Source organism: Phascolarctos cinereus, unplaced genomic scaffold (assembly GCF_003287225.1).
Source record: "Phascolarctos cinereus isolate Bilbo 61053 unplaced genomic scaffold, phaCin_HiC Scaffold_4;HRSCAF=312, whole genome shotgun sequence".
Taxonomy (NCBI): Eukaryota; Metazoa; Chordata; class Mammalia; order Diprotodontia; family Phascolarctidae; genus Phascolarctos; species Phascolarctos cinereus.
The window spans coordinates 317,941,212-317,965,388 of NW_027555847.1; the positions used below are offsets into that span (position 1 = coordinate 317,941,212).

The 24,177-nt window shown below is 36.4% G+C and overlaps 1 protein-coding gene across 1 annotated transcript in view; it reads left to right on the forward strand.

Annotated features, from left to right (window-relative positions):
• SV2C (synaptic vesicle glycoprotein 2C) overlaps positions 1–24,177 on the forward strand; it is a 272,446-nt gene that overhangs the window by 120,884 nt on the left and 127,385 nt on the right. The window contains exon 3 of the mRNA XM_020998499.2: positions 1,114–1,294. Within this exon, the coding sequence (XP_020854158.1) occupies positions 1,114–1,294 (181 nt within the window). The remainder of the gene's footprint in view (positions 1–1,113; positions 1,295–24,177) is intronic.

Here is a 24,177-nt window from a genome sequence, read left to right on the forward strand (position 1 = left end):
GTGCTCCTCAAATGAACCTTTGCTCCTGCGATGAGTTACACCCAAAAAGTTAAATAAATATGGTCCTTCACACTGACCTCATTACATTTTCTCTTGTCTCTGGCCTTCATTACTCAAAGAACATGTGATATGAAATGTCTTGTAATGTGAAATATTTCCTCCAATATCTTTTTATAAATGATGTATTATAAACTCAAAAATAAACATCAACATAGCAAATGTTTTTAACCACTTATGTTTTTAATCACTTACATTTAAATAAGTTTTGATGCAAAAAATATTGCAGTGTTATTGCATTTTAAAATGTAATAGCTTTTCAGCCCCTCTCTATAGGTCTCTCTCAGGCTTCTTTTTCCATTCCTTCCCCATCACTTTTCCTCTTATGTGGTTCTAATTAGTGTGCACTGTGTTCTGGTTCTGATTTTTTTTTTGCATTATTTAATAAAGGTCATTCCAGATTTCTTTATATTTCTTATACTTGTCAGTCTAAATTGTATTATAGTTTGTTTACTAATGAATTCCTATGGCCCCTTCCAACTTAAAACCTAGGATCATTATATTAATACCCAAAACTTATCTAACCATACCTGCCATTGTTAGACATCTAGGTATTTCCACTTTTTTCAATTACAAATAATGGTGCTATAAAAAATCTATGAACAAAGAGCATTTTTTAGTTTGTTTTTGATGGCCTAGCAACTTTTGAAAAAAAACTCCTGATGTATGAGGCCATGATTTTATTATTGGCTTATGATCTAAACTAGTAAAGTAGAACCCAGATTTGAAAAAAAATAATGATCAACTGGGTCCACATGTTCATTCATGCTGGATAAATATTTCTATGAGTAGGCTGACTCTTTTTTTTATTAAGAATAATCTAGTTTATTGTTATTATGCTTGCCATTGGCAAAACCGAGCAGTATATTTGTCAATGTCCTTTTTTATTTTAATCAAGTATTGGGCATGTTAAGGAAGCTCCCAAATGCCACCGTTTGGATTGAAATGTTCCAGGGTGAAATATTAAATCTGTTTTGTCCATTGCTGTTTGTCGTGACATTTGCAAAATAACACCTTCAAACCATGTTGTGTTTCCTTGTTTTCTGTGTGTTGCAGGTAGCATAGTGTACCTCGGGATGATGGTGGGGTCATTCTTCTGGGGCGGATTGGCAGACAAAGTGGGAAGGAGACAATCTCTTCTGATTTGCATGTCTGTCAATGGATTCTTTGCCTTCCTTTCGTCATTTGTCCAAGGTTATGGCTTCTTTCTCTTCTGTCGCTTACTTTCTGGATTTGGGTAAGGTTTTTTTTTCCTTTTTATATTTTATAGCAATATGTATGGTCTAACAAATAAATACATTTCCAATTGTAATAGCCTATCTCCAAGACAACAGGACCACTGAACATTTTGCCACCCTGCTACAGCAGACATTAAGCCTATGAATATCAACTCAGTGCCAAGATCCAAAAGTTTAATCTGAGGAACAGAATTATCCACTTTCCAATTCAGTGGAGTGACTGGGGAGACACATGCCCTAGTCTCTTATGGGGGAGGACTGAGCTGGTGTTTTCTTCTAGGCAAAGAGTCTTAGCTGACACTGAACACAATTTCTGTGATAGCATTTACTTGCAAAAATGTACAATTATTTTTCTTGAAAAAATTTAATATAAAGGACTAAAGGTTTCCAGGAACATAAAGGAATTCCAGGCCCACATATATCATGCTGTAACTATTGAACAGAGCTGTTTAGAAACTCTGAATGCTAGGATTGGTTGGACTTTCCCAGGTGGATATTCCTTTGTTCCTCAATGACCATTTTTGTCAACTTATTAATGGTAGAAAGCCTACTTCTTAGATCACAATTACAGTATCTTCAGATGAAAATAGAGTGCTTTGCTCTGGGAAATAAGAGACAAAAAAGAAACTGATTTATGCTCAAGGATTCTCCTGTTTTATAAGAGAAGCATTCTGGAATAGCTTGCTTTTGGAAATTCGTGTGGAAATTCACATGGGACAACAAATATATGATGAAATAGCAATCAAGGAATTGGAAGTCCTTAAAGGGTCTGGATTGTGTGTGTGTGTGTGTGTGTGTGTGTGTGTGTGTGTGTGTTGCTGGGTGTCCTGGCAAATGAGATAGAAGAGAATGGATAGCCTGTCAGTGATGGGATATGTTTCAGTGAAAAACAATGGAAGACAAATAGCAATGTTTCTTAACAGTATGGTGTTTCCAAGATCAAAAGGTAAAAATAAGGAGAGGAAAGGAAAGCATCGGAGAGTCTCAGTGCCTTTTAGAATTCTTTGTGGTTTTCTTCCTATTGATATCAGCTTTCTGTCCACATCCATAATCTATACAAGATGATTTCTTTTAGTGTCTGTGGTAGCACACATAGGCAAATCATACCCAACAACACATAATTTTATACTTAATGTTTGAGCTCCTGAGCCTTTGCAAGGTGGTGGTGGTGGCTACTCTTGCTGCTACTTGTATTTAAATGCTGCAGTGCAGATGAGGTAATAGGAAGAACTGAATCTCAAGTATCTAGAAGAGTAAACATCAAGTAGGAACATTAGGAAAAAATAGATCCAATTAACAGGGTGAGCCCTGGGAAAAAAATGTGAAATGGCTACTTTGGTGCTGCCCACTTAACCCTTTAATAACCTTTATTCCTTTCTGTGTGCCCTATATCCCATCAGGAGCCCACTTCCTAAATATCTCAGCCTGGTTGCTCAGAGCTCTAGCTGTCATCACTTTCCCTGGCAGTATCGTGTAGTGGGAAGTCAAATCAAAAAGCATCTATTAAGCACTTACTATGTGCCAGACACTTTAGACATGGAGTCAGACTGTATGGGTTTGAATCCTGACTCTGCCATTTGCTTCCTGTATTGCTTCAGATAAGTCATTTACCCTCTCTAAGCCTGAGTGTCCTCATCTGTAAAATGAAAGTGTTAGACTAAATTATTCTAAGATCTCTTCTGGCTCTAAATCCTATGGTCCCTGGCTAATACCCAGACTAGGAATGTCTCACTCTCTATATTCACCTTATTGTGACTTATTATATATTTCCTCTCAGCTAGATAGGTATGACTTAGTAAAGAAGCTGATATACCAAGTTCAAGTCAAGGTGTTAATAGCTGACAATTAATTAATGTGTTCATTCAATTCAACAATGATTTATTAAATATCTACTGTGTGCAAGGCAGTATGTTAGATTTAGTGGATACTAAGATGAAAAAGTAAGTTAGTTTTTGACTCCAAATAGCTTGTACTCAATTTTTACAACATGAATACATGATACAAACATAATGTGATAGGAGTAAAAGAGAGAATGAGACAAAATTATCTAGAACAATGTAAAGAAGAAGTTCTGACTGAACTGGTGGGGTGTGCGTTTGGCAGCATCATCAAGGCTTCAGGGAAGAGTTGAGGATTGAGGACCTGGGTTCACCCCTGCTCCTTGAGAGCAGGTTCTGCTTTTTGTCTCTGTTTGTGCCTTCAGAACTTAGCATCGTGCCAGGCATATGGTAACCATATGATAAATGCTGATTGACTATTCCTCCTCCCCAAGGTATTTAATAGTTTAAAATGGGATGACTCCTAAGCTGAAAGAATTGAATCTCTAATAGAATTTTAGGTATGAACAATATTCAGGTAAAGGAATGTATCTTAAATCTGGGGAATTTTCCCATCAAGTAGAGGCCACGTTGAGTAGTATGACTTGTCTACTGCCTATCAATAAGGCAGAACCTATAGATGAGAATCCGTATATATTAAAAGATTTAGGCGTAATGTTTTCAGAGACACAAGAGAATTTCCAGAAGTGTTAGATTAGGTAAAGATCATTTGGAAAACAAGGTTCTTATATGTCGATAGATTTTTTTAAAAACTAATTTTTAGTAGAATTCTAACATTAGTTTATTTAGAAAGTTTATCTAGTTTATTATTTACAGTTATACTCAGAGCTTCCAAGAGAATCCAAAATGTAGGTGAAGAAGAATCCATTTCTCCTTCAGGGTGCCTTCAATGGGCCATTCATCAATTTAAGTCAGCATATTTCTGTTGTTTTTAAAACAGATGTGTTCATGTGCAAAAATTAGCACACTTCAAGTCTTGTACAAAATGAATAATATGGTAATGTTTTACATGATTGTGTGTATAACCTATATCAAATCGTTTACCATCTCAGAGAGGGGGTAGGGAAGGGGATAGAATTTGGAACTCAAACTTTTTAAAAAATCAAATGTTAAAAATTGTTTTAACATGTAATTGTGGGAAAATAAAATGTTATTTAAAAATTTTTAAAGAGCAGTACACTTTCTAATTTATCTACTGAAATCTAAAGCATATTAAAAACCTGAAGTGCGCTAATATTTATGATTCTAGACCTATAGCTAGAGTTCTCACAACCACCAATCCAACCCCCTTATTTTATAGATGAAGAAACTGAGGTCCACAGAGGCTCAGTGACCTGCCCAAAATCACACAGGTAGTGTCAGTGTCTTGCCAGCCCCACCTTCACTCACATTTGAAGATTGTTTTGTCTTTTAGTATGGTAGTTAGGTTTTTTAAAAATTATTTTTTCAAGTGTAACATGGTGTCTAAGTAAGCAATCTCCCTTTTTATGTCAATTTTCCACAGTTCAACACCAGATGAAGAGAGCTTTTAACTGTAGCATGTAACTGTTCTAGACAATTAGAGAATAAAACCCCTGACACTATGTCTTTTGTCCCCTTCTATAAGTATCTAGTTTAAAAGTAAAAAGACATAGAAAACTTAGAGCCAATATTTGCATTTTAACTTCTTCCTAGATTAGAAATTACATGAAAAATGATGCAGGGGGCTTTTTCACTGACTTTGTAGACATTCTTGAAGGTACCTAAGTTTTGAAGAAAAGCCAACAAGCCCAGAGTGTGCAGATGCAATCTTCCATATCTGCCCTTCACTTCTCATTTCATGGTTAATTTTCTCTACTCCACTATCACCTCTAAGCTATAATGTGGCAACTGATAGCACTGTGAAGTATCATCTGTGTATATCTGCACTTGAGAACCACATCTCAATCAATTAACTCATCATAGTCCATTTGGAGTGGTTTTTAAAAAGTCATTTTCATGGCTGAATTTTTATGTAGTAATTTAAAATGGCCAAAATAACTATACTTCATTTGGGTTATTTTGATTGTATAGACATGATTAAAGTTCCCTAGAAGGGAGTATATACCCTTGATCTAAAGAAACCAGTGTACTTTCAAAACCATTCTTCATGGTCAAATTGTATTAGATAGTATCAGGTATGAAGTGTAATGAAAGATGGAACCTTTTAACAGTCTGTCTCAACAATATGGTGCCAGAAATTTGAAAATGCTTGGCTACAATTGTTACTCTTGTCACTGAATTGCTTTGCAACCTTGGCCATCCATCCATTAACCATCCATCCCTCCATCTATTCATTCACCAAGCACTTATTAAGTGCTAATTATATGCTAGGAAATAGGGATACAAAGAAAAAAAAATGAAGTGGTAATTAACTCTCAAGGATCTTGAGAGTTCTATTGGGCAAAAGCTTCATGTACACAGAGAATAAATACAAAGTGGGTACAAAGTAATTTGAGAAAAGGGTTTTAGCAAGTGGGGAGAATCAGGGTAGGTCTTCTCTAGGGGATTCTAATTGAAGAGATCTTTGAAGGAAGCAAGGGTTTCTATCAGACAGAGGTTAAGAATGCTTTCAAGACATGAGGGACAACATAAAGAGGGAGAGAGAGTCTACTGAAACAGCAAGAAGGCCACTTTGGCTGGAACATAAATTATATAAAGGAGAATTGTATGCAATAAGCCAGGAAAGGCTTATTAGTCTGTCAGTAGGTCAACACATATTTATTAAGCACTTCCATTTTGTTAGATATTGCACTAAGTGCTAAGAATGCAGAGAAAGGCAAAAACCATGATCCCTGCTTTCAGGGACTTCACATTCAAATGGGGGAGACAATACACATATATATATAACTATGTATATATGAGATATATACAGGATAGAAAGGAATATCAGAGAAAAGGGGAGAGATGTCTGGGAATGGTCTCCTGGAGAAACTGAATCCTGAAGAAAGTCAAGGTAGCTAAGAGACGGGAATGAGGAGAGAGAGAATGCCAGGTATGAGGAACAGCCTTTGTACTCAAAGGCATGAAGATTGGATATGTGATAGTGTGTGTGGTGTATGTGTAGGAATGAATGGAGAGGGGGAAGGAAGAGACCAGCATGTAGAACAGAGTGGATTGATCATAGAAGACATGGAGGGGAGTAAGCAAACTAGAAAGCTAGAAAGAGAACTGGTTATGACAGGCTTTAAATGTCAAACAGAGGGCTTTATATTTGATTGTGAAGGTAAGAGAATCTGGAGTCTTCTGTGTAAGCATGGTGACATTGCCAGATTGGTGCTTTAGGAAAATCATGTCAGCAGCTCAATGAGGCAACACTTAAGAAAGACCTTCCTTTTGTAAGACATTGCAGTAATACAGAAAAGTGATCAGGAACTGTAGTAGGATGGTACCTATTTGCCTAGAGAGTGTCACATACAAGAGATATTGTAAAGGTAGAAATGACAAGATTTGGCAACAGACTGGAGATGTGGGATGTGTGTGAGGGAGTAGAAGATGAAACTGAGGGTTGAGCATGGGTGTTTGGGAAAATAGCCACAACAGGAAAACTGGGAAGAAAAAAAGGTCTGGGAAGAAAGATGACAAATTCTGTTTTGGACAAGTTGAGTTTGAAATAATTAAACCCAAGGAGTTTATGAAGTCACTAACAAGGAGAATGTAGAGAGAGAAGAAAAGCAGGGCCAGGACACAGCCTTGGGGTACAGCCACAGTTAGAGAGTGTGATATGAATGATGAGCCAACAAAAGAAACAGAAAAGAAGTAGCCAGAGAGGCATGAAGAGAACTAGGAGAGAAGAGTATCCCAGGAACCTATAGAAGAAAGGTAACAGAGGAGATGATCAGCAGGGTAAAAGAAGGGAAGTCAAGAAGCATGAGAATTGAGAACAGGCCACTCGGTCTAGGAACTAAGAGATCATTAGTAACTTGGAGAGGGAAATTTCTGTTCAGTGATGAGGTCACAAGCCATTAGAAGTGAGTAAGAGAGGAAATAAAGCCATCAAGGGTAGACGTCCTTTCTAGAGTAGACTAGAGGCAGATTTGTGAAGTGTTTTAAAAACCAAATCAGAATTTGTGTTTTATCCCTGAGGAAAGAGGAAGTACCTGCAATTTCCTTGTCTTCTGGAATATGTAGATGTATAGAATAGTACTCTGCCTGATAAGCCATTCAAAGTGCCTTATTTTTTTCTTGTATTTTAAATTAATTTTGCCTGGCCACATTCCCCCCATCATCTATCTCTGTTATTTCTATACTGAGAAATTTCTCATTATTTCATTCTTTTCACCTGCTTTGCTCTGCTATTAATGCTTCAGCTCGGATATTGTACAATCTTCCTAAAAGCCCTAAGCAGAGCAAATCATGCTATTATGTATGCTCATCTCGAAAATTTTCCCTGCCCAGATGTGATCCAGTTTGAGAATAGAAGAAAACTAGATTGTCTAGGAAAATAAGATTGTGTAACTTTATGAATTTTAATATTTCAAGCCTTTAGAGCTCTGATATTTTCATACTTCTGCATGTCCAGAGAGTGTCAGAGCAGGAAGAGATCTAAGAGATCACCATAGTAGAATGAAAGCTCCTCGAGGACAGGAAGTATTTGCTTTCTTGTCTCTATATCCCCAGTGCCTAGCATAGTACCTGGCACATAATAGATATTTAATAAATACTTGTTGATTGATTACTCAATCTACTCCCAATCCTCTCATTTTATAGATTAGGAAACCAAGGCAGAGTAGTTAAGTGACTTGCCAAAGGTCTCACAGCTTGTCAGTGGCAGAGCCTAACTAGAATTCAAGCCTTTGAAGTTTTAAGCCCCTTTAGTTCATAAGTCTATTACATCTTCCATTTTTTCCCCATTACTATAGTTTTTCTCAATCCTAAAGACAGAGTAGCAGTACTGTACATGTAATCTGGTGTCTGAATACAGTTATGTGTTTGATATGTGCATTTTAGTCAGGAAAAAATATATACTTTATAGGAGTAAGGATCTAGAGAGAGTAGGGATGTCAGAAGTCACCTAGTCCAATCTCCTCATTTCACAGAACAGGAAACTGAGGTCTAACAAAGACAGTTGGATAACAAATATCAGAGGCAGCTTTGATCCCCAAGACTTTGATTCAAAATCCAATCTTATTTCCACTGTATTATGCTGCATTCCTCTTTAGAGAGTTGTTGCTTTGTCCTCATGTCTACCTTTTGATCTGTTAAGCCAAGTAATGATCCTTAGATTCTTTGAAACACAAAAATGTTCAGCTATTATACACCGTGTGACTTTAAATATTAATTCAGTTCAAAGAATATTCTTGGCAGGGTCAACGTTACTTTGAGGGCATGAGGAAAAGGACATAATCAATTACTTATCTGTCTCTCACTTTCATAAGTGAATTTTACACTGAGTAATGTGTGCTTCCCTCCCTTCTTTTGTTATATGAAATTAGAAAGATGGGAAATGGAGTTGGCACCACTGATTCATTTTCATTTACCCCTAAATTAAATTATTTGCTTCCAGTCACTGTTAATTACCGGCATGATAATGCTTTTTACTGCTGGACCACTGTGTCAGGCTAGGAGACTCTGTCTGGGGGACTGGCTCTATTAAAAAGGAGGGTCAGCTACATAGAAACAGAAAAGCAACAATTAAAATAAAACAATTTCATTGTTGTCTGTGTAGCATCTAGTAAAAGGACAATCTGTACCTACTAGGGATGGGGGCTGACAAATTTTGGACCAGGATGGTTTCTAGTATCTTCTTAATTGCACCAAATTACAGTAATGAAATTGGATTCAATTTATAGCTGTAATTCTCATTGTTCTTGGGAGCTCAAGACACAGTTAATTTCTTAATGGAAAGAGAGATGGATTTGAAGTTGGAGGACATGAGCTCCCATCTAAACTCTCCCCACTACAGCTTGCATGACCTTGGGCAAGTTCTTTTCTTTTGCTGAGTTTTCATCAATGAATTAAGAAGGGTGGACTAGATGACCACTAATGTCCTTTCTCTAGTACGAAATCTATGGACATATGATCTATCTATAATAACTCGATGTCACAAAGGTACCTTGTGACCTGAGGCAAATCATGTAACTCCATTGAACCTAATTTTCCTCAAATGTAAAATAAGGGGACGGAGATCCCTCTCAGCACCCTTTTTCTTCAGATTATTTTTGTTTCTCCCATAATAAAGGGTGTTCCAAAAGTCTTGGTACAGCTTTAAGCTATTTAACTTTTATAGCTTAAAACTGTACCAAGACTTTTGGTACATCCTGTATTGAAGAAATATAGCTTGGCATTTAAATTTTAAAAAGGAATCTCCAATAATTAATAACTTCAGCAAAGTTGAAGGATATAAAATAAACCTGCATGAATCATCAGCATTTCTATATATTACCAACAAAGTCTAGCAGCGAGAGATAGAAACTCCATTTAAAATAAGGGTAAATAATATAAAATACTTGGGGGTCTACCTGCCAAGACAAACCCAGAAACTATATGAACACAATTGCAGAACACTTTTCAAACAAATAAAATTAGATTTAAATAATTGGGAAAATATCAATTGCTCATGGGAAGGTTGTGCCAATATAATAAAAATGATAATTTTACATAATTTATTAAGTCAGTGCCATACCAAACTACCAAAAAAGTATTTATAGAGCTAGAAAAATAATAACAAAATTCATCTAGAAGAACTAAAGGTCAAGAATATCAAGAGAATTAATGAAAAAAATGTGAAAGAAGGTATCAGAGTTCAAACTGCATTATAAAGTAATAACCACCCAAACAATCTGGTACTGGCTAAGAAGAAGAGTAATTGATAAGTGGAATAGATGAGGCACACAATACACAGTAGTAGATGAACATAGTAATCTAGCATTTGATAAACCCAAAGATCTCACAAGAGATCTGGACAAGAACTCACTATTAGATAAAAACTGCTTGGAAAACCAGAAAACAATATGGCAGTAACAGCGTATAGACCAACATCTTACACTGTGTACCATGATAAGGTCAAAAGAGGTACATGATTAGAACACAAAGGATGATGCCATAAACAAATTAGGGGACCAAAAAATAGTTTAGGGGCAGCTAAGTGGAGCAGTAGATAGAGCACCGGCCCTGAAGTCATGAGGACCTGAGTTCAAATCTGGCCTCAGACACATAACACTTACTAGCTGTGTGACCCTGGACAAGTCACTTAACTCCAATTGCCTAAAAACAAAAACCAAACCAAACCAAACCAAAAAATAGTTTACCTATCAGATGTATGGAGAAGGGAAGAATGTATGACTAAACAAGATAGAGAGCATTACAAGATGTAAAATAGGTAATTTTGATTATATTAAATTGAAAAAGGTTTTGCACAAACAAAACCAATGCAACCAAGATTAGAAAGAAAGCCGAAAACTAGGAGACTTTTTATAGCAAGTGTCTGGTAAATATATAGAGAACTGAATCAAATTTACAAGAATATAAATCATTCCCCAATTGATAAATGGTCAAAGGATGTAAATAGTCAATTTTCATAAGATGAAATCAAAACTATTTGTAGTCAAATGAAAAAATGCTCTAAATCACTATTGACTAGAGAAATGCAAATTAAAATAACTCTGAGGTACCACCTCACATCTATCAGATTAGCTAATATGACAGAAAAGGAAATTGATAAATGTTAGCAGGGATGTGGGAAAATTGGGACACTAATGCACTGTTGGTACAGCTGTGAACTGATCCAACCATTCTGGAGAGCAGTTTCAAACTATGCCCAAAGGGCTATATAACTGCGTTACCTTTGATGTAGCAATACCACCACTAGGTCTGTATTCCAAAGAGATAAAAGAAAAAGGGAAAAGGACCCACATATACAAAAATATTTATAGCAACTCTTTTTGTAGTGGCAAAGAATTGGAAATTGGGGAGATGTCCATCAATTGGGGAATGGCTGAATAAGTTGTGGTATATGATTGTAATGGAATACCATTATGCTGCAAAAAATGACAAGCAGGATGACTTCAGAAAATCCTGGAAAGACTTACATAAACTGATGCTAAGTAAAGTGAGCAGAACCAGGAGAATATTGTACACAGTAATGGCAATATTGTACAATGATCAACTATGAATGACTTAGCTATTCTCAGCAATATGATGATCCAAGACAATTCTAAAGGATTTACAATGAAAAAATTCTATCCACCTCCAAAGAAAGAACTGATGGAGTTTGAATGAAGATTAAAGCATACTATTTTTCACTTCATTTTTTGTGAGGGAGAAGTTTTAGGGAAGGTGTCTTCTTTCACAATATGACTTAGTATGGAAATATGTTTTGCATGAATTGCACATGTATAACCCATATCAAATTGCTTACCATCTTAGGGAGGGGGGAGAGAATTTGGAACTCAAATTTTTAAAAATGAATGTTAGTGGTTTTTACATGTAATTGGGAAAAAATAAAATATTACTAAAGTTAAAAAAAAAAAAGGAACCTCCAGACCTGGAATGTTCCACAGCTTCGGAGTTTTTTTAGGTCCTAAAATATTTGCTCATCCCTAATGGTTTTTGGTCATAGAGATCAGCAGGAGAACAGAATCCAGAGAGTCTTAAACTCAAGATTTAACCAGTGCTGTCATTTCAACGTCTTCTAAGAACATATCTTGCTAAATTTGACGTAGTTGCTTGCGTTTTGTCTCTTCTGTTAGATTGAACCTTCAAGGGCAAAGACTATTTTCCCCTTTTATTTGTATCCCCAGCACTTAGCACAGTGTTTGGCACATAGTAGGCACTTAATAAATCTTTATTAACTAACAACTTTTCAGTGCCCCAGGTAACTCTAAGACAACATTAGAGAGCTTTGTCCCATTAATTGGCTCTTGTTCAGAATTTCTCTACTCTCTTATTGTGTAGGAAAGATGCTGGTATATAAATAACAATTATCTTCACAGTGATCTCTGGAAATACTTGTTGTGGGCACCGTAAGACAAGGTGATCAAGAATCCCATGAAATAATCTTTCTTGTTGCTTTTGTATATGACCACCGATTTCTTGATTTGCGCCTCCAAAATCTTTCAAGTCAGCTTTCCAGCAAGGCAGCTAGGTGGTGCAGTGGATATACTGCTGGAGCTGCTATCTGGAAGACCTGAGGTGAAGTTCCCCCTGAGACATTTATTAGCTATGTGACTCTGGGCAAATTGCTTCATTTCTGTCTGCCACAATTTACTCAACTGCAAAATGGGGATAATAATAGCACGGTAATAGAAATAAGTCACTTAGACTAAGGGAGCTGTCCACCTCTCATGGTTATCGTGAAGATCAAAAGATAATATTTAAAAGGAACTTAGTACAGTACATGTCTGATTCATAGTGAGTGCTTATTGTAGTTAATCATTTCAGTCATATCTGACTCTTCATGACACTATTTGGGGATTTCTAGGCAAAGATAATGGAATAGTTTGCCATTTCCTTCTCTAGTTCATTTTACAGATGTGAAAACGGAGGCAAATGGAGCTAAGTGACTTGCCCAGGGTCACACAGCTAGTAAGCATCCAAGGCCAGATTTGAATTCAAAAAGATGAGTCTTCCTGACTCCAGGCCTGGCGTGCTATCCGTTGTATCACCTAACTGCTTAATAAATGCTTATTTCTTTCTTTCCATTTAGCTGCAACTCACATTTGCCTTCGGTTTCATTTATAGTGAGCATGTAAAGATGAAAAGAATGAAATTCCTCCAACAGTCTGTCCATTTAATGTGGATTTCCACATTTAGAGTACCAATAGCTGTTAATGTTTTTAGGCAGTCTAAAAACTGAATCAACTTTAGTACCTTCTCCCTCCTTTCTCATTACTCTACCATAGTTTCTGACACTGCACAGAATGAAGGGCCATTTTCTGGTTTTCTTTGTGTCATGACTTGCCATGGACAAAGAATTTTTCAGCAAATGACCAGTCTTCTCTATGAGTCTCTTCATACTTAGGCTGATCCGTGGAAAGTGGACAGCCTCTGTTAATAAGCGCTTTTATTTAGTATCACAGAAATTGCCACACCTTGCATTTTGTTAGTATAGTATTTAAGAACCCAATTTATCAGAAATAGGGTTATGGTCTGGGTTATTTTTATATAAAGGGCAACTAGGTGGCATAGTGGATGAAGTGCTGGGCCTGGAGTGAAGAACACTCATCTTCCTGAGTTCAAATCTGGCCTCAGACACTTAGTAGCTGTGTGACCCTGGGCAAGTCACTTAACTCTATTTGCCTCCATTTTCTCATCTGTAAGATGAACTGGAGAAGGAAATGGCAAACTACTCTAGTATCTTTGCCAAGAAAACCCTAAATGAGGTCACCAAAAGTAGTATGTGACTAAACAACAACAAAAATTCTAATAAAATCAACTGGCTCTGAAATTGCCTTTATGTTTGTCTAACAGCCGTCTTTCCTTCTTCTCTCGTTTGCTGATTTCCAAGCAAACATTAAGAGGGATTTTTCATTCCAGTAGTTTCCCCTTGGGAGTACTCTTGCTCAGCACCAAGCACATTCCCTGAGGCCAAATGACCATGTCCCTTTTCTTATAATAATAATAATAATAATAATAATAATAGCTATCATTTATATAGTACTTAATATGTGCCAGGTGCTTTAAAATTATCTCATTTGATCAACAAAATAACCTGGAAGGTAGGTGCTATTATTATTCTCATTTTACTGATGTGGAAACTGAGGTAAAGAGAAGTGACTCAGCCAGGGTCACACAATAAATGTCCGAGGCTGGATCTGAACTCAGGTCATTCTGATTACAGGTTCATTGTTTCAACCACTCCACTATTTAGCTGCCTCTTACTACCAAGCCATAATCTTGGCCTACTCAAGTCAGTTTTGAGTGAGTGGGATTTTGTTTCTGATTTTTACCCATAGGAGATGAATGATCTTCAATTGATTGTTTCCTATTACCAGATTATTCAGTTGTATTCGAATACAATGCAATACTTCCAGTAATTGAGCTCTAACTATAAGCAAAAGGTTGAGTAACCTGACAAGGAGATATTACACTGGTACTGTAAAGAGGAAGAATCAAAATTATATTAAGCACTCCTTAGAAAATAAGTGAGACAAATTTACAAGGTAAAGTCACTTCTGGAAAAGAAATAACCAGATACTATATCTTATCTCCTTCATTTTTAAAAATGGGGATGTGATGAGTGAATAGTGTTTTGCCTGTATTTTTTCCTTATAATAGACTGTCAATGGCTTTCTTTACAGCTGTAGTCTACCTCTATATATTGTGAGAAAATCAACCTTTCTCTTCTACCTGCCTACCTCCACCTGATTCATTGGCCTCCCACCTCAAGATGCTACTGTTGAGATCATTTTTTGGATTGGAATATGTTATGTCTATTAAATTTGCTGGGTTCAGGATAGACAGAGCTCTCAGTAAGGTTCCCAGTGAGATTTGGTTAGACAATGATATCTGGCATCTTCCTTCATTCTGCTATGTATGCTAAGCTGATTTAGTTCCTGTATTCTCATGTTCAACATGAAAGGATAAGAGTATTATTAGGATAGTAGCACAATCTCTCACTCACAAAGTAGCCTACTTACATGAATCAGTATTACAGTATTGGGAAAAACAAGACATGTTTGAAATTTCTGATAAATACCATTTTTTGTTATCCCATAAAGGCAAAAGGTAAATTACATTATGGAAACATATCTAACTTTATTGTATTTGGGGGATCCCAGGGTTGTTCTGCAGATAGGCTTTTGATTTTCACTGTCTTTTTATGGTGAAAATATTGATAATACTTAAGAAATTGGGCAAAATCCTGAAATCATTTGATTTTGTTAGCTTGTCTCAATATCATATTATTTCATTCTTGAGGAAGTCTTTTGAATATATAATTGTTCTAAAAAATTGTTCAGTATTGAAATATGTACAGACTAAATCCTATCCAATTCTCATACTATAGCAATGTTTCAGTTATCATTCTATCTCTATCTTCCATTACCAAGGATAATTAAGATTTGGCTCTTTTTATTAACTGTCAAAGTAGACTTAATCGCCTACTCTGTGAAAAATCCTTCATTAACCACTCTGTTCTGATTACTTCATTTACTTCTATATCCCTTCAGCACTAATAATGAACTCTAGCTAATCTCAGCATTAACTAATTTGTGGTACATTTTTTGAAGAACAAAAAGAAGTTTCCAGGTTAATTGAGCTTAGAGAGGAGTCCCTCCAATACCGAAAGTTCCAATTATTAGTTGGTCTTTTGTGGAGCTAACATTTTTAATAGTGTTTCAAATTTGTTTGCTACTTTTAGATATCTCTGGCCAATGTTAAGATTAAGTAGATAATGTTGGCATGAGCACATTGGGACTTAAGCCACAAAGTAACATAAAATTATAATTTTATTCATGTATATATGTTTGTACCTGTTCTTTAGTACTTACATGTCTTTCCTATCTTCACCATTAGACTGTAAATTCCTCAAGACAAAGAACTGTCAATACTATTATGTGGTGTTATGTGTTTTACTTTAGGAGATAATAAATGTGATGGATAGTCTGTCTAACTTAGGGATTTTGCAATAGAAATAGCAATTCATCCATAAAAGGAAAAAAAATCTGTAAATGCATTATATGTGTCAGTTGAGATTTCTAGTAGATAAATTCTTGCAATACAATCCAAAAACTCTCTGTGATTTTCCTATGATTCTATTATGGTTTAGAAGAACCCCTGGAACACCAAACATTGTAGCAGTGAAATAAAATTTCTCCCACTGCAGTCAGCTAATCTTCAACTCCCAATACAAGTAATTTCTTGAAAGGACTTCTGCCCTTTCTTGAACTCTACATCTGAAAGGCAGGTCACATGCATTGGAGGAGGTAATAGACATCAGGATGGCTGGTCTGGGGTTTTTTTTGTTTGCTTGTTTGCTCCCTACAGATTGGCCTCTTCTAAAGACTTATGACTTACTCTTTTTTTTATTATTCTACATTTATTCAGTATTTTTATACATTACCAACTTACAAAGGTAGAGGCAGCTAGATGGTACAGTAGATTGAGTGCCAGGCCTGGAGTCAGGAAGATTCCTCTTCCTGAGTTCAAATCTGGCCTCAGACACTTACTATCTGTGTAATCCTGGGCAAGTTACTTAACCCTGTTTGCCTCAGTTTCTTCATCTGCAAAATAAGCTGGAGAAGGGAATGGCAAACCATTCCAGCATCTCTGCCAAGAAAATCTCAAATGGGGTCATGAAGAGTTGGACACAGCTGAAATGATTGAACAACAACTTCCAAAAGGCAATTTAAGGTTCAGAGGCAATTTAAGCATTAAAATATAGTATAAGGATAAAATAAGACATTTAAATATAAAATAAGGCAAAACCTAGCCAAAATAAGCAAGGAGTAAATGCTTTCACAGTCTTGATATGCTTAAAACCTAAATCATCTTAAACCTTTTTCCTTTTCCTCATCCCCATATCCCCAGATTGTCAAATCTTGATAGTTCTACATTTTTCAAATCCTTTTTCATTTCTATTGCCTCCATTTGTATTTGGCCCACCTTTCTCCCCTCAAATGTAATGGCCTGATAAATGATTTTTCTGGACTTTGGACTCCAGCCTGTCTCCCTCTCCCATTCCATTCTTCACACCCCTTCAATACTAAGCTTCCCCTATTGCACAATTTGATCTTATTATTTCCTTGAACAAAAGCCTTAAATGATGACTCAGTGCTTACTGGTCAGACTCCTTATCGCAGCATTCAAGACTCCCTAGAATCGATTTACATCCTATCTTCTCAACTTTATCCCACATGAGTCCCCTTCAGCTACTATTCACCATTCCCAAACTCTACGTGCCTTTACTCATCTTTGTGCCTTTTCTCACATTATTACTTACTCATATCGCACCAAAATCTAATATCTGCCTATTGAAACAAAATCTAATATCTGTCTTTCAAGGTATGACCTCTCCCATCAATCATTCTGTGGTCCCCAGTCAAATAATTTTGTCATTTTCAAGTTTTTGATTTGTCTTTTTTTCTCTCTGCTGTACACTTTTCATATTCTAGTTTATGTTATCTTCTTCTCTTACCGCTTGGATTTGTAAGGGGTCACACTTCTATCCTTTGGTTAACTGGCACAGTGGCTTTCACATATTAAAGACTTAATAAATGTTTGTTGAATCAAGGCGTTTAATTTGGACGATGGTGTTAAAGTGAATTAATATGCTTATGCAATAAATCTGGCGCTTTGATTTCCTAGCTAATAACTTGAAACCTGTCCTGAATTTTTTCAAAAGCTCTTGATATCTATATGTTGACATTTTTTTCTGTTCTGACTTACCAGGAGATGGATAGTACAAGAATGAGGGGTGGCTGTGTTAGGCTGTCCTAGGGGATAGAGCAGACATTTTAGGGAGAAGTGAGTGGGTAATAACACTAGCCTGGAGCTCACAGGAAAAAGGAAGAAATTAGCCTTCACTTTCCCTACTTCATCTTTCTTTTTCTGTTTCTTAACTTACCCCCATCTCATTTTTATTTTTCCCATCACATACCTCTTTCTCATAAAATCCTATTATCTTCAAAGCAATTCAACTATCTTTCTCTCATGCCTGCCCTCCCCACTAGGCTTGTTTCAGTATCAAGCCTATCTTTTATTGCCTTCAGTCCTATGCCACACAGTGTGACCTACAAATAAAAGACATTAAAGAGTGCCACAAAAAAGTCCAAAGTTTGGTGATGGCAAATATGAGAGTAAGCATGATGTGTTTCATGTACTCTTGACACTCTGCACTGTCTAAATATACTATTCACTTGTGTGGAATTCCCAACAATGGTTAAATCAAAAACCCAAAGCCAGTATCTCCCCAGAATGCAGTCAGCCTTTCACTTTTTATTCCTGTGTTGAAATATGATTGGTTTCATAATATATTTCATGTCCACATCCAAATTAATTGTACTTTTTATGCTATAGATAATAGAATGTTTTACAATTGACAAATTAGCTTCTATACTTAATCCATACTCTGGCACCTATCATTTTAACCTTCTTTTGCCCATTTAAATGCTCTGAGAAAATGGCAACTTAATAAAATCCAACAGAAAAAAAGAAAAATGATGCCCTACCTACCCACAACCCACCCAAGAAAATAATGGTTGAGGATCAATAGAACAAACTTCATTTTTGTTTTTAAAAAATGCCTTGCAAAAAAATTTTTTTTTAAAAACCAAAATAAAATAAAGTAAAAAATGCCTTGCAAAGTAGCAGCTTTCTAAATGCTGTCAACCCTTGTCTTGGGAAGTATAACTGTTACAATTTCCTTGAGTCACTTAAACACTTCCTTTGTCTCATGTTGTTTGAATGTTTTAAATTGATTATAGTTATAACTTTTCTTTACTGAAAATATTCTCATAGGCAGGTGGATGTTTAAAGATAGAAAGAAATTAGTGTCTTTAATTTCTCATTGTTGATCAAATCCAGAGGCATTAACTAAATTAGGAGTGTAAAGGAAAGAAGGCAAATAGGGTAGTTGGCCAGAGAGCTGATCAAGGTGCTGACCAAGGTGGAGATTGTAATATATGGGAGAGTGGGGGTGGAGTGAGCAAGCAAGGGTACAAACTGGATAATCTGGTTATCACTAGAGATTTTTTAAAAAAACTATTAACTTAATCATCAACAAAAACAAACAAATACAAAAATTAGAGGTAAAAACATGCATATTAATAATAGCTAACATTTATATTGGGCAGCTAGGTGGCACAATGGATAGAGGGCTGGGCCTGGAGTCAGGAAAACTCATCTTTCTGAGTTTAAATATGGCCTCAGACACTTATTAGCTGTGTGACCCTGGGTAAGCCACTTAATCCTGTTTGCCTCAGTTTCCTCATCTGTCAAATTAGTTGGAGAAGGAAATGGCAAACCACTCCAGTCTCTTTGCCAAGAAAACCTCAAGTGGGGTCACAAAGGGTTGGACAGCATTTAAGGGACTTGCCCAGGGTCACACAGTTGTTAAATGTCTGAGGCAGTATTCTAACTGATTCCAGGTCTAGCCCTCTATTCACTATGTCACCTAGCTCCCTCTTTTACATAGCTTCTTTCATATGATCTTCATAATAGTCCTCTATGCTAGACACTTGTAGAAATTAATTTCCACATCCTATGAAGAAGGAATTTAAGGTTTAGAAAAGTTAAGTGAGTTGTCTGTGGTCATTCATCTAGTAAGTCCGTGATGCAGGATATGAATCTAGGTGTCTACTGACTCCAAAGCTAATGATCATTCCACCAAACTGTGTTGCCTCCCTTATACATAAAACCCTAAACATACAATATTCATTTTTGGGGGAAGCGATTGGGGTTAAGTAACTTGCCCAGGGTCACACAGTAAGTATCTGAAGCTAGATTTGCACTCAGGTCCTCCTGACTCCAGGGCCAGTAATTCAATACTCATTTTTAACAGTAGAACCAAGCAAATTAACAAACCAATAGGAGACATAAAAATCTATAACTTGTCTTGGAGTTGAGAGACTTAAGTTTGAATTCCCACTCTGATGCTTAGTAAATGTGGAATCATAACCCCTTTGAGTTTTAGTCTCCTTGCCTATGAAATGGGTATAGTGATACCTGTAGTATATACCTTATAGGGTAGTAATAACTAATAATAATAATAATAATAGCATTTATATAGCACTTTAAGGTTTGCAAGGTGCCTTTGCACAACTGATCCTCATCACAACCCTGGGAGGAAAGTTATTATTATCTCCACTTTACGGATGAGGAGCAGAACCACGCAGAGGTTAAGTTACCAGAACTGCACAGCTAGTAAGGGTCTGAGGCCAGGTTTGAATGCAGATCTTCCTGACCGCAGGCCCAGTGCTCTATCCGCTGTACTACCAGGTGCCTCTTACCAGAGGGAAGAAATCCAGAAGAGGAATTAGAGATTATTCAGTCCAGTCGTAATTTTACAGATAATGAATCTAAGGCTCAATAAAGTAAAGAATCTGCTCAAGTTCCCACAGATCATAGATAACAGCCTGGAAATTCATACCTAGGACTTTGGTCTCCACCCCACTATGCATTCAGAATCCTGTAACAGAGTATATAGAAAGTGTTTTGCAAGCCATAAAACACCATGTAAATATCATCTGTAGTTGTTTGGGGTGTTTCTAATTTTTAGAATTGCAAATAAAGCCAGCTATGGATATTTTTGTACAGCTATATTCATTTCCCTTTCCTTGGTATTTTAATTAGATTTTTTTTATCCTTCTTCTACTCCTTGCATTACTATTAGCACTAACACTGGGCACACCCTGTCCTTTCCCTTGAATTTCAAAAGAAGGCTACACACTCAAGCCTCTAATCTGGTTCTACCCAGGTTTTCAGACATCAGAATTTCTCTGGTACAGCTAATCCGGAAGGGATTAATATACAGTAGGTGAATGTGTCTTGAGGCTATCCTATACTTTCTTGCTGTCAGAACTGAATAAGAGAGAAAGAAAATGCCAGGATAAGAACTTCTGAGATAAGGTTATAAGAAGAATATGATTCTATGACTATCTGTGAATGACGGTAGACTCTTAGGTGAGCACCAGTTATTATACTGTGCTTGATATTAGGGAAGAAAAAGAACAATATACTCTAAAAACATGGTTGTACACAGCAGTAAGAATGAATGTCGAGGTTATTTTATAAATGTATGAAATAGAAGAACTTCACAGGGAATTTAAATATTAAATATTAAATATTTTTTTAAATAAATTTAAAATTTTTTAAAATAAATTTAAATATTAAAACTAAGCCATAAATTCCTAGGTTTTAAGAATTCCTTGCAGTTTCCTTGTGAATAGATGCTTTTAGAGACTGCCATGCAAGAATCATTTGGCAGAAACATGATGCTGCTTATGAGTCACTAAATTTATTATTACTCTTCTAGTCAGTAATGACAGTTTAAAATTGACTGGAAATCCAACTTTGGTGTTGACCTCTTACAAATGTAACCCCATGGAATACATCCATCTTTATTTAGTGGGACTCAGTATGTCCTGACATTTATCAGTACCTTCACTAAATGTGAGTTATAGCTATTACAGACAGAGAGTCAAAAATTATAATGAGATTTTAATCAGGACATATAAATAACGGCAAAGTTTGTTAGAAACTAGGAACCATACAATCTACTTGTGCTACCCACTTCCCATCCTTGTTCCTAGTTGTCTACCAAATTACAAGTCATTATCCCTATGTTTTCAATTATTTTACTACGTACTTTACATTTTTCTCACCACTCTACCCTCTGTCATTATCCTCAGGGATGTAGATGTTTTATCGATATGTATATCTGTTAATATGATCATAATTTCTCAACCTCCACAACAATAATTGACATTTCTATAGTACTTTGTATGCTTTGTCTCATGTAATACTCATAACAATCCTGTGAGATAAATGCTATAGATTTTATTCCCATTTTACAGATGAGCAAAATGAGGTCCAGAGATATTGTGACTTGCCCAGGGATACATAGCTAGTAAATTGAGGTGCAGTTTGAACCGAGCTCTTCTTAATATTCATCCCTGCCACGTTATATAATTTCAGGTCCAGCACTCTATCTACTATGCCACGTTACACCTGCTTCCTTATCTACTCAAATTAAGTCACACTGTATCATGGTCACACCTGAGACCGTGGTGTCTCTTAGAGTTGTAATGCCCCCAAATTCAGAAGTTTGGTATTTTACTCTCTGACCGCAATGTCATATCCTTCTGCTCTTCACATTCTCACACAAGCTTAAACCTTTATTCCCTTGGTCCAGCCCTATTCTTCTGGTCCATCTCCACCAGAATACAGTACTGTTTCACTTGCCTTTCCATACAAGTCTTAATCCCATGATCTGTCAATGTAATGTTTCACTAGCTACTACCCTGGAATCCCTTAACTCTCTACCCTGCTATCACTCCTAACCTATGAATTATTATTTTCTTTAATCCTCACTATCCAATTTTTCTACTTTTGCTTCAGGATTGCTGATCACCAGTTAAGAAAGTAGTGAAATTAAGACAATTTCACCCCACACCCACACACACAAATTTTTGGAACATAACCAAAGATAGACCCTCACTGCTGCTTGACAATTCTGTTTATTCTAGCCTTATCAACAATTTTGTGCAGCTAGGTGGCACAGTGGGTAGAGTGTTGGGCCTGGAGTCAAGAATACTCATTTTCCTGAGTTCAGATCCAGCCTCAGATACCTACTAGCCATGTGACCCTGGGCAAGTCACTTATCCTTGTTTGCCTCAGTTTCCTCATCTGTAAAAAGAGCTAGAGAAGGAAATGGCAAATCACTCTAGTATCTTTGCCAAGAAAACCCCAAATCAGGTCACGAAGAGCCAGACGTGACTGAAAAATGACTGAATAACAAACAACAACCAATAACTTTGCTGATTCTCCACAGTGACTATTCTAAACCATTTATTTTCTCCTAGAGCCATCACCTCCCTTAACTCTGACCCTTATTTCTAATGACCCATCCTCATCTATTGGTGAGAAGATTAAAGCCAGTAAATACGAACTCCTTCAGGTCCCCTGAGTCCCCCCAAACTTCTCACTGTCATTACCCTCTGTCTTACCTCCACTTGCAGAAAAGCTAGCCTAACACTCACTAACGCTAATCATTCAGCCCGATTTTTATTTAGCTGTTGCTTTCTATTCTTGCAGTCACTGAGTATATTGTTTTGTGCCATGAACTCTCTACAGTTACAATCTGGAAATGTTTCTATAATGAAGCCACTTTGAATCCATGCCCAAAGATTTTACTTAAATTTTGTTCAAAGTGTTCTGTGTCTATAAGGAATAAAAAGCCCCTTAAACTAAGGCTATGTACATTGAAACTGCTGGATCAAGATGCTAATAAGGAATTCATCCAGGCAAAGTAGTGCATGACTTTATTATTATATTCAAATCAGGTTATATACATTTAGACTGCTACAGTGAAATAGGAAAAGTCAAAATAAAATAAATATTCACAAGTTAACTGGCAGATAAATTTACTGGAAGGGAGGAATTGGAATTTTTCTCTCTATCTCTGCATATCACTTGTTTCTCTTTCTCATCAACTTCTTTTTAACGGAAAAAGGATGGGAAAGTATTAAATTAAAGGAGACTGAAGAGGAAAACTAAAATTTTCCCTTACATTAGCTCAAATACTCAGGAAGGACACAAATTCTCCCATATTTTTTGTTATATCAAAAGCTGTCAAAAACTGATTAAACAATCAATCAGATCGCTTTGCAACATTAGGTATATATGTCAAATGTGGACATTGGTGCCTTTCTAAAAATCCACTCATAGCCAAATGGATGCATCCTCTTTCAATTGAATTCAAAAGGCATTTATTAAGTAGCTACTAAGAGCAAAGCACTCTGTTAAGACACTGAATACAAAGACAAAATGAAATGCAATCCCTGTCTTCAAAGAGATTACATTTTACTGGAGGATGCAACATGTAAACAGACAAGTAAATACAATATAATTTGGAGGGACAAAGAGAGAGAGAGACAAAGAGGGAGAGAGACAGAGACAGAAAGACAGAGACAGAGACAGAAAGATACAGAGAGAGACAGAGACAGAAAGACAGAGATAGAGACAAAAGATAGAGTCAGAGACAGAAAGACAGAGAAAGAGACAGAGACAGAAAGAGAGAGAGAGAGACAAAGACAGAGAAACAGAGGCAGAAAGACAGAGAAACAGAGACAGAAAGACAGAGAGACAGAGACAGAGAGAGAATGATTAACCAGAGGAACCAGGAGACTTCCTTTAGGTGATGGCACTGGATTTTAGCCTTGAAGATAATTAAGGATCCTACTAGGACAGCATTTTTCAAGTGTAATTCAGGAGTCCTTGGGGGTCCTTGAGACCCTGACAGGGGGTCTACAAGTACCAAACTATTTTCAGAATAATTAAGTTGTTTTATAGTAAATATCAATAGATATAATCCACCTAAACAAAAGCTTTTGGGGACATCACCAATAAATTTGAGGAGTAAAGGG